General features: G+C 30.8%; 1 protein-coding gene across 2 annotated transcripts in view; it reads right to left on the reverse strand.

Annotated features, from left to right (window-relative positions):
- Positions 1 to 2,215: 2,215 nt before the first annotated feature.
- The window catches only part of LOC136984455 (ribosome biogenesis protein NOP53), a 37,805-nt gene continuing 27,351 nt past the window's right edge, over positions 2,216 to 12,669 (reverse strand). For both annotated transcript variants that reach the window (XM_067281448.1, XM_067281447.1), the window contains exons 10-12: positions 6,968 to 7,154; positions 3,561 to 3,637; positions 2,216 to 2,330 (exon numbers count right to left, since the gene is read on the reverse strand). In XM_067281448.1, the coding sequence (XP_067137549.1) occupies positions 2,288 to 2,330; positions 3,561 to 3,637; positions 6,968 to 7,154 (307 nt within the window). In that variant the 3' untranslated portion in view covers positions 2,216 to 2,287. The remainder of the gene's footprint in view (positions 2,331 to 3,560; positions 3,638 to 6,967; positions 7,155 to 12,669) is intronic.

The raw sequence follows: 12,669 nt of genomic DNA on the forward strand, positions 1-12,669 counted from the left end.
GGCTCTTGGACGCTGTCAAGGAGAGACGTTTTCTTTTTGTTCCGTGCTGACCTAATCTACTGTAAATACCTCTTAATTGTGAATGAATTGGAAATGATTGGATTCAGTTATTTTGCAATTTTTATTCATTTGTTTCTGTATTAACAGCTATGGCAATTTCTTATGATTTCATTATTGAAGTCCAGATGCACATGCAATTAACAAGTATTCCTTCCTCTAGGAATCCATCTTCAAGTCTGAAAAATTCTCAAGGATTAAAATCAGACTAACCTGGAAATTCAAGTATAAAACCAGGAAGCCTGTTAGGAAATGTTACTTCATAATGACTAACTCATTTTTACAGTTAGATTCTTGTATTTTATAAAATGCTTTGTCACTATTATGTTGGCATTCGAGGAAACGTTTGACTTGAATAGATTTTATCATGCTAAACTAAGAATAATGTTAATTGATGTCATGTTCTGGACTAAATAAATAAATAATATAATTTAGTTTAAAACATTTTGCTGTGATTTTTCCATGCAAAATATAAAATTTTTGGTTCTTCCACAAAAATTGCTATCCTGAAATACAAGCTTCTGATATATAAGTGTGTTTATTATTATGATACATATTGATTTTATCCAGTTTATTTTTTTTTTTGAAATGCTATATTTGAACATTTATCAAATGTTTAAATTATACTTAACATAAGATGTATTCATCTGGTTAAACTTCAACTTTTAGTTGTAATTAAGAATCTAATTGTTAGTTTTAAAGTATTCTTCATTATGATTTTCAAAAATGTTTATATCAATAATTCCTTAAAACTATGGGCTGCAATTTGAAAAAATTTTAGACCTAATCATTATAAATTCCCATTGTTGTCTGTCTGTTTTTCGTCGACCTAATGCCGTTCTCGAGATTAAGGAAAGACGAGACCAAATGTGGAAAGATTAGGTGCAGGGGTCCCAATTAACTATATACAAACTGCAAGTCATGTTATTTCAATTCAAATATTTTCCCCTGAAAGATGTTAGATGACCGGCACGAGTCTATTGTTAAAGGAAAAGTATAATGTACAGGCACAGGCAAGCCACTACTAATTTGAGGTGAAGAACATATATTTCAAATTGCAGCCTGGCATTATGACAATGTCACGATAAATAATTGCTCATTAAATTTGAAAGTAACTTTTTCAATATGTGCTTGATTTTAAGAAATTCTTTAGGTTTGTATGTAGATAGTTAAAGAATTCATCATGCATATTACAATATACAGTCAAACCTGTTTTTATGCGCTCTTTTTATGTGCGATTTTTATTTCGTCTGATAAGTAATTCAAGAAGAAAATAGTAAGTTTGAAATAAATATATAATATTGGGTTTATTTTTTATACATTAGTTTTCTTGATATCTTGTGTGTCAACTGAAAAATTTCATGTTAAATTATCTCCAGGATATAATAAACAACTCTATCTTTCTAACTATTCTGATTATAGATTATTAGATTAAAGCCAAAATATTACCTAATCAAGGTTCATGGATTTTATTTGTTCTAATAATTTATTTTTGATATTTTAAACTAGCTGAAGATTTGAGAAAAAAATGTTTTATAGGCAAAAAACTGAATATCATCTCCATTAAAGATTAGATTTATTTTTCAAGATACTTCTGTTAATGATTATTATAAAACACTCTTGCATTTTAATAAATTCTAAATTCTTCAAATATCTATAAAATCAGGGGCCATATTCCAGTCTCTCCTCGGCTAATCCAAATGATTAGTCAATCAGCGACCAGAATACGGCCCCAGAAATACATTTTAATGTAAATATTCAAGTGTAATATAGCATATATGAATTATTTAATCTCAGTTACAATCATGGCCTGAAGCAAAATAAAAATTCTTCAATTAATGTTTTAATATTACCTAAAATTTTCTATGATCAATACTATTATATTTTCAAAAACTTTATTACTAGACCGATCTTCATTATCACATTCAGATTATCTGCGCATAAATAATACTGCAATCTCTGAATGTTAATCGGAAAAATAAATATACTGCTAATGATGTATATGCAGAGAGTCAAAACCAATTGCATGTTAAAGAAGAAAATGTTTTTTCCAATGAATAAACAATTTTACCAAAAATCAAATCATCATCGTGTCATGTGATACTCCCATGCATGAAAATATATATAATGTTAAGAATCTTATACGTTATTAACTTACTTTCAGTTTGAAAATAAAAAATTTAGTTTATTTCAGTTTTCATATTTACAGCATGTAAATTTTTAAATGAATTTATTTTCTTTCGAAAACTTTTAATTTATATTTTCTCTTCACTCTGAAAAATAAAATAAATAGATTAGAAAATTTCTTCAAGTATTAAATAGTTAAAATTTTTCGGGTGTACTATAGATCAGGGGTGGCCAACAAGTCGATCGCGATCGACCGGTCAATAGCTAGCGATGTCTTGACTTAATGTATTATATTTGTAACCGAATGCAACTGTATGCATGCAGTTATGACTCGACACGTAAGCAGTGAGTGCACTTCGTACTGAAACAGTGTATAAACATAGCATGTATTTCACACTTCCCCCTCCCCACTTAGACTATGCCTATGACCAAGTCGATCGCGACACATTTTTACGATAAAAAGTAGATCTTATGTGCACAAAAGTTGGCCACCCCTGCTACAGATTACCACCTATGGAATTTCAGGACTGAGTATATATTTGAACTCAGAGGACTGAGACGAGTTCAACAGTACCCTACTTTTAGGCCGGAGGCAAAAAATAAACTTATCATACTTTTTTCGGTGATCAGGCGATGATCGAGAGTCGCGTCACTCTCTCCGCTAAGCCTATCGCGTGTTTAACAAGCAGTCCGGCAAGTCAGCCATATATACCTTCAACAGAGGCAGATGTTGATCCACGAGCACACAGATCGTCTACAGTTCGAGTTAAGTCCTTTTGCAAACCCCCGCACTCGTCGACCTCAGGGGCTACGGCTCCTCAGTCTCGCTATCGCAATCAAGAGTCGCAATGCTTGAAAAAGGAAAAAAGGAATGGTGTTTCAACTTTTCGTGCTTCCGACAAACTCCCTCCGGGAGGGGAGCCGCCGTCAGGCCGCCGATTGTTTAACGTCACTAGTTATTGATTCACAGTAGTTCTTAAACAAAAGAAAAAAAAGGAAGTGGCATTCGACTTTTTGTGCAATTTCTTGCCTTTCAGAGTGCTTTTTTTTTTATTTGTTTGCAGACTTTACCGCAAGATGGCAGCACTAGCAACTACATTGCAGTCTGCTTGAAAGCATTAAAAAAGTATAACAACTTTCTTATTTTTCATCTCCGGTCCAAAAGTAGGGTACCGTTGAATTCGTCTCGGTTCCCTCAGTTCAGATATATACTCAAAGTCCCGAAATTCCATAGGTGGTAATCTATAGTATCCCCAATTTTTCTAACGTATACTGTATGTCAACTTTAATGGGTTACAAGGCAAAATTAAGTATTTATTCAATAATTATAATAATAAGCAATTTAACTTTTGAACAGAATTTTCATAAATACTCACTTCTGTCTTATTCTTGGTTCAATAATATTTCTTCTTTGAAAACTTTTATATCTATCTTCCAAAATATTTCCAACTACCTGCGTATTAATAAAAATAATGAATAACTTATCCATTTTTTACTAAATATTAGGAAAATAATGCTTCTGTATTGGCAAAATTTAGAAAATTGTAATACTGAAGAAGATCACAATCTATATGACATTTAAATTTAGTATGTAGTTTAATAATAATTTCCTAATTTCAACTTTAATGGGAAAATAATAAGAATAAACTATAATCAAAAGTTCACTTTTCTGAAAATCCTTGCAAAATAAGCATAACTCAATTCTGCAAATGAAATTCAAGAATTGTTACTTTAATATGTATTGAAAATTAATTTTTATGTTATGTTTTAGGCCAATGTTTCGTTTATTCATTATTTTAGAAAATATTTTTGTCCTATACAGAGATTTCATATCAATATCCCAAGTGATGTCACGAGCATGCACAATTATCTAGCGGCATCTTTGCGAGTTGTTTACATTTTGTGTGTGTTCACGTGCGCTTTAGCTGGAGTTCTTGTGTTGTTTATTTGTCCCGAATATCACTATGGTAATTTGTTGTGTAATTGGCTGTAATGCTAGTTCACTCAAGAACAAAGGAACATCATTTTTTGTCATCAAGGACCCCAAACTTAGGAGCTTTCACAACAAAGACAATCTGCATGGCTCTCGAGAATTAACCGGAAAAATTTCAATACGAATAAAGTGAATATCAATACAAGAGTTTGTCAGAAACATTTCATTTCAGGTAAGCAATAATTCACATTACTAGTTATCAATAAATTAGATAAACTTTTGCATGAGTAACATAAAGTGCCTGCTTGTAATATATGGTAGAGTTAATATTAATGTGTTAAGCAAAGATAATCACTTAGTAGATGAAGAATTAGAAATGCATTTGAGCCAATTGTCCTTCCAGTCTAATTTGTATTTTTTAAGATATAAACCAATAATTTCCATTGTTCATTTTACAAATAGCTAAGTTAATGTTGCTTACAAAATAACCTAACATTTCTTTACATTACTATGTAATGATTATTTGTTACTAACCTTCAACTTGTTCCTGACAAATTCTTATTTATTATTTACATACAGATACTCCTCACTTTACGACCGAGTTCCGTTCCGACGACTACGTCGTTAAGCAAGGAGCTTGCACCGGGAATATAGGATCATTGTAAAATTATGCAACTACCTTCAAATTTATTCATAAAAGGCTATTATAGTACGCTCAGTGCCATGTCACCATTCGCCACTGATCAACACTCAAGCTGAGAAAGGAGATTCCCAGAATTGCAGGTTGAAACTCGATTGGTTGTAAGTGCGAGTGGTCATTAATTAAAAGCAGATAGGTCGTAAAGTGAGGAGTACTTTATAACATACCATAATGATAACTTCTTTTAATATTGTTTAATGTTATTAATATACGGTATGTAAAATTACTAATATATTAATAATTTTAATATTAAATTGTCATATTATTTAAAAGGTTTTTTCACCCCAAAGGAAATCTTCCTCATTGTATGACAAATCATCACCAGACTGGGTGCCAACATTATACATGGGGTACGAAACTGGCCACAACCCAACTGTAAATCGGGAGCGTTACAAAAGAGCACGTAATTGCAAGAGATAACGAGCTGCCTTAGAAGCTGAAACTTCTATCCAACCTTCTACTATTAAAGATGTAGAGATCTCAACAACTGCAGAAGCAGAATAAGCCGAGCTTTTAAAATCTAATGCATGGATACAAACTACATCTTTAGTAAAATTCAGTCTGGCAAATGACAGTTTCAAGGATAAGGGTTTAGAAAGCTTCCAACACGAGTGTACAAACTTAAAAACACATGATCTTAATGAAGAGTTTTTTGAGGGTGATGACAACAAGGTTCATTTTTTTACTAGACTCAGCAATTTTAAATTGCTTTCATTGGTGCAGAACCTTTATCGCAAACAAATTGATCATCCAAATTCCAGAAAATTAACTCCTTTTCAATAGATGCTAGTATGTTTGAGACTTCGCTTAAATTTAAGTTTGAAAGATTTGGCTTACAGATTTAACATTTCAAAGGCCACAACTCTTGATCTAAACAAAGTCTACAATTTTTTTGACCAATTGTCTTACTTTCCCTCTGTTATATATAACAGCCAGGAAAGTAGTAATTATTTGTGCTAAATTTACTGTCATTTTGAGTTTTAAAAATTGATTTTTTAAGATGAATCGGTTTAGTCATTCATTTTATTCTTCCTTCCTTGAAAAAATTTATGCAATTGTACCTGTAGGAAAACTGCCTCAAGTGAACGAATTCAAAAATTGGTTAATTCGTGATGACGACGATATTTGTTACACTTGTTGCATCATTTGCCGAACCTCATTTAGATTTAAAGCACTTATGAGGTATACTGATTGCGAGAAGCACGAAAAAAGAAGTGCATCTTTTCGTTTACCTTCCTCCTCCCCCCAGTCATTGCATTGCCAAAGATGACAACCCTAAGTGGCATGATGAGAGAGTTTTTTTGAGGGTAGTGTTGCAATATTAACTTTATCTGAAATTTGTTTTGTAGTACACAATAAAAGCATGCATATCCACATATAAATGGAATTTTCAGGTTCTTTTGACAGATTGATTCTGGATTTACCAATCATTTTCTAATCTTTAGCTTGATGTTTATTAATTAATAGATGTACCATGCCTGTAACATAAATCATTAATTCTTCTAAACAAAAATAAACTTTAGAAACTATTCAAAAGAATCAGAATTGGAAATTGAAATCAGTCTGAAAAAATTTTGGTAACATCCTTGCACTAGTATTTGCTAACAGGTGTAAAGCAATAACAATATAGAGGAAGTTTATACATTTGTCATATTCTGCACTACAAAAAATTTCATAAACTGAGAAGGTTTCTGAAATGGAATTGTTCCTTTGACAAAACAATTTTAACATATAAGATATATTGCTGGAGTTAGAAGTAGCCAAGTAAAAGAAGCGATACATTTTATCAACTTTTTTAGTTGGAACACCGAACTTAAATGAAAAAGAACATTCGAAAAACATTAAAAACAATGGAAAAAATGTTCTAAATCAATAGAACATTTGTACAATTCAAACAGTTCAAATGTTGAATTCTTTATCGTATTCAATTTTATTATTTAATCATAGTTAAATTTATGTTTATTAGAAATAGCTATTAAATGTTTTCATTATTTCACAGATTTATTAAAAAATGCTTGCACAAGTTAAACTTATTAGTACTTATAATGTAAGTTTAGAATTGACAGCTTATCTTTGAATGAATATATCAATGCCAATAAGTTTTTTTAATTAATTAAATGTTGAAAAAAAATAGATATAAAAAAACTGACTTTTATTGTCCTCAGCTCGCCTGTCAATTCTTCGCCGAGATTAAATTCGGGATCCGGCGCTTCGTATTTATATTTACTTAAGGTGTGCGGCCGATACATTCTTTTAATCAGTCTTTCGTCTTTTTTAATTTGTTTGTCTTCAATTTTCTTTTCTAAATTGACTAAATCTTTTTTAATGCTTCGAAGCCTACAAAAAATGAAAATTACAAAATTACTACAGGTTAGTTTCTCTTAAATTGTCATTATATTTTAGAAATGCAAATATAACTATATTCTAGCTTAAATGAATATCTAAAATTAAAAGTTTAATCGTAATGATCTTTTCATCATAATGTAAATGAATCATTAAAATTACAATGGCTGTCAATTATACTAATTATGAAATAATAGAAAAAGACTTTTAAAATTTAATTTAATAATTTAAAATCTGCTGAGAAAATTTTTACCCGCGCGAAAAAATTTTATTGCGATTTTAATTAACCTTTAATGACCGTAATTAACGCTTAATTGTTTTTTATGGGATTTTTTTCTGGAACTTCATTCATCCTTCTAAACTTCTAGTGCGTCGATTTTACTTCGGTAAAGTTATTTAAAGCTATTTTCTGATGTCAAAAACAACATCCAATAGTTTTTTTAATTTTTTTAATTAATAGATTTTTTTATAATTACGTTTAATTAAGTCGGGGGGGTCGGAAATATCAATTAAAATCGTAATTAAAAAAAAATATTTAGAAATATACCACCATCTAGTATTCACCCTACTTTTTACCCTTCTCCTCCCGAGAGTTTCATGAGAATGTCCCGCGAAAGACGACACCAGCTGTTCTCAAGGTCATCCAGCTGTGTAAACAATGACTCATCGGTGTCAGATTTCGCGGATAGGCGAGAAAAAGGAAATTGTACTTTGAAGCTTTTTCTTCAAAAAATTAACACAAATTTCTTTCAGGTTAGTTTCTCTTAATTATTGTCATTATTATTCTTAATGAAATGCAAATATAACTATATTCTAGCTTAAATGAATATCTAAAATTAAAAGTTTAATCGTAATGATCTTTTCATCATAATGTAAATGAATCATTAAAATTACAATGGCTGTCAATTATACTAATTATGAAATAATAGAAAAAGACTTTTAAAATTTAATTTAATAATTTAAAATCTGCTGAGTAAATTAATTAAAGCACAGAAATCTGTTAATTTTTAAGTGTTTGAGAGTATGAAAATTTGATTTTATTCCTTTGTCTTTATACAAGATTTACTTTACACATATTTAAAAAGAATATTTACATGCTAAAATTATTAGAATGATGCAGAAATCCACCTTGTCACTATAGATTCACCAATAGGTTCACCACCACAGACAGATCACAGTAATAAAACAGAACAATCTTTACTCAATTTCTAATTAATATACTATGGGAATTCAAACACATTTCTCAGACTTCCAGAATGAATCTTTTTCCCCATCCTCATCAATAAAAATTATGTGGATCCATTATCAACCCTTTCTCTAGCTTTTCCTCTCCTTAATAATATTTCATTAGAAGAATTTTTATTTTTTTTTAAATTATTCTTTCAGTTTGTTGAGTTCATTGCAGTGATATTAGCATTTACTCTCGAATTCATGACTTGGAATGGTGTGATGTATTTCAATTTACAATATATTCATATAGTCAAGCTCAAACAAAATGTATTTCTGCATTATTAATTGTGTTTATTACAATTTCAACAAACTACATCTTTTCTTAAAAATTATTAATAATAATAAAAAAAAGTACTGTTAAGATGAATAATGAATTTACATGTTAATTATGTTTTATAAACTTTTCAATTTGTTACCATTTTCATTTATATATTAAAACTTTTTCAAGCTTATTGGTTTGTATCTAATGCTTAAGTTTTTATTTTGAAGTTTGTTTAAGTTAAAAATTTGGCAACGAGTTGCATAACTTCCTCTGCTATTACAACATCTTATTTAGAAAATAACTTTTATAATTTTAATTACAATATAACTTAGTTACTATAAAATGGCAAAAAGCTTAATTCTGAGGATAGGGACAAGTTTTATAAAAAAGTATAATAAGTAAAATCAAGTCTGACCCTACGGGAGATACACACGATTCCCTTTATCTTGCCTCTCTCTCGACCTTTAACCGCCAGCATTTAATAGCATCAATACCCCTCGTATACGAGCCACCGTGCCAAATTTTGTTACTTAATCTCTACAACCATCCCGAGATATTAAGCAAAATAGAGGCCAACACGCACACATCCGTGGAATTTTTTTGACTTTTTTGGATTCGGGAGGTCTCAAAACTTGGAGATTTGCAAAAAAACTAAGGTCAAATTTGACACAATTCCAATACTTTATGGTGTTTTGTATACATAACAGCCAGGAAAGTAAAAATAGAATCCAAGATACAAAATATAATTTATACTATTATACATTTTAATTTACCATACATTGTATTATATCTGGGAAAGTTTAATGTATTTTGTAAATATGATTATAATGCAGTTATCACAATATGGATCTATTTTTAGATCTAAAAGTGTTGTTTGTAGAGAGGAATTTTAAATAATACCTTCTAAAGTAAAATAATCTCAAAATACATCGAGTCGACACCATCGGTTAAGTAGCCAGTTTTCTGTGGTCCCAGCCAACTTACATAGGCATTAATGTTAAAAAACTCTGGTTTACTCGACACCACTGGATAAGTCTACATACTTTTGCTGTCCCACACTCTGATAAGTCGTCATTCACTCCGCACATGTGGTGCGAACTCTTTTTTTTTTTTTTTTTTTTTCAGGAGGGGACTCGATTTATTTATTGATATATTATAATTGATATATATATTATATATATCAATTTATTTATTGAATATCAATTCATATATATATATATCAATTTACTCAAGGATGTTAAGTTCGATATTCAATTTAACAAAATTGTAACACGTGTGTTTATGTTACGTAGTGTTGATGTACAGTCCAAGCTCTGTCACACGTGTCAGGTGTGTTGTGTAACTATAGACTTGAGAATGCGGGGAGAGATCTTCCTGCCTAAGGAGGGAAAAATTGTGCTTTTTCCTTTGGTGTGGCCGGGGAGTGCTGACCGGAGTGTGTAGCTGTGCTGACCAGAGTGTGTGGCTGTGTGGCTGGCAAAGAACCAGTGTTGTGCCTTTATTAATTCATTGCAAATATCTGATGGTAACAAAACAAATGGAAGTTTTCTCACCCAATTGTAAAGACGTAGAAAATCAACATTATTATATCTCTCACCATTACATAATAAAGGAATCAAGTTTAACGACCAAATTGAGAGTAGTGTTTGATGACAGCACAAAATCCTCATCGGGTACTTCACTTAATGTTACCTTAACGATCGGTCCAAAAACCCAGGAAGATTTGATTAGTATTCTTTTAAGATTTTGTTGTCACAATATTGCAATAACAGCTGATATAAAGCAGATGTATAGACAGGTGAAGGTTAGACCTGAGGATTGTGACTCTCAACGAATAGTCTGGAGAGAGAGTTTGGAAATGCCAATACAAACTTTTCGTCTTAACACTGTCACCTATGGAACAACATCAGCCCCATATTTGGCTACGAGAGCTTTGAAGCAGTTAGCGACTGATGAGAGTGTGGAGTTTCTGAGAGCCACTAAAATAGTATTGAGAGATTTCTATGTCGATGACATGTTGACTGGTGTAAACAACTCTGAAATGGGTAATGAACTGATTAATGAATTAATTCAATTACTAAGGAGAGGTGGATTTGAGCTCCACAAATGGTTCACAAGTGAACCATCAATATTAAAAGATGTGTATAGTGGTTCGTTAGGGGACATGTCTGATACAACTAGGGACACTAAGGTGATAAAAATTCTAGGCCCAGAATGGCTGCTTTCCAATGATATCCCATTCACCCAAAATATACCTATTTGTGATGCAGCATTAAGGGAGGAGCATAAACATGCTACTTGTAGTGTTGGCACAAGCATCGAAGAGCTGCCTGTCATTTCTAAAATATCATCATTTGTAAAACTTCAACGAACGATGGCTTGGTGCCCGAGTTTTGTGAGAAACGCAAAATTATCACCTCCTTATAGGACCTATGGGCATCTTACAACAAATGAATTAAAAAACGGATTAATTTGCATCATTAAACATGTCCAAACAATAAGCTTTTCGGAAGAAATAAAGTGCATTCAGTCTGGGAAATCATTGCCAAAACATTCCAAAATCAGCAATTTATGTCCATTTTTAGATAATGATAATATGTTAAGAGTTGGAGGCAGATTGCAGAATGCTACCCTCAATTTTTGTAAAAAACATCCTGCAATACTGCCTGCTAGACATTATTTGACTAAATATATTTTACCCTATTTTCGTAGGAAATATTTACATCTTACTGGACAAGCCTTATTGTATCCAGTAAGACAATGTTTTGGCCTTTAAATGGAAGATCACTCTGCAGACAGGTTGTTCGTGAATGCATTACTTGCTTTAAGGCTAAACCAATCGTTTCTAAGCAACTTTTGGGTAGTCTACCTTATGAGAGAGTGAACCAAAATTATGTGTTCAACTGTACAGGAACTGACTTTTGTGGACATTTTCTTATAAATATAAGAATCAACGAAGGGGTACTTATAATAAAATTTCTGTGTGTATATTCATTTGCTTTGTGACTCGAGCCATACATCTGGAAATAGTATCTGATCTCACATCTGATTCATTTATTACAACATTAACCCTTTCCCTGCCGTCTGCCACGCCCCCTTATTTTGTAAAACGGCCAAGGTCAAAATAGGTAAATCAGGCAATATTATTTTAAAAATTCACCAAAAATTAAATTATTATTTGATTCATATGAAAAAAATCACATATATTTACCAATATAGTTAGTTTTAAATACGACATTTTTCAATAAAGTTTGTTTGAAAAATTTATGAGAAAAAAAAATAATATATGATAATTGACATTCAAACTTGAAAATTTGTTACTTTTTGTCAAAATTAACATTGTCTGGTTACTTTATTCTTATTGTCACTGAGCAAGAATGACGTAGAATATTGTTCTGTACAATTTGATATTACATTTATGCACGTACGTTTATTCGTTGTGAAATTATCGCACATTATATCAAACATTTGTTTGAAATCTGAACTTTATTCTGCTTTCATCTAATATAATTAACTAATATACTTTATTCATTTCATATCAAACAAGACTATATATTTTTGTAATAAACATACGATTACCAATAGCAATAGATGTAACATTTGCTAATATTTTAGATTTAAAAAAAAATTAAAAATTAAAAATTAAAAAAAATATATAAAATATCAGAACTGAAGGTCATAACTTAAATATTTACGATATATTAACATATTATAGCTGAATAAACTTATTATAGCATAAATCAACTTATTATAGCAATATTATTGCATGAATATGCTAAAAATAAAATAAAAAATTATCAGAAAATGAAAAATTAAGAAAAAATAACCGATAATTAAAATTTTTTAAGTCGACAAAACACCACCTGGACAAAAATATGTAGAATGAACGATAAACAAGACAATGCCGTCAAGTGCTGACATCTGTTGTCAATAAATTTTATAAAAATCGATTGTTAACAGGGTAACGATCAATCGGTACCCTGGCCGTTTTGCTAAACGAATAGGGTAACGATAGAT

This window comes from Centruroides vittatus, unplaced genomic scaffold (genome assembly GCF_030686945.1).
Source record: "Centruroides vittatus isolate TY-2023 unplaced genomic scaffold, ASM3068694v2 contig_920, whole genome shotgun sequence".
Lineage (NCBI taxonomy): Eukaryota > Metazoa > Arthropoda > Arachnida > Scorpiones > Buthidae > Centruroides > Centruroides vittatus.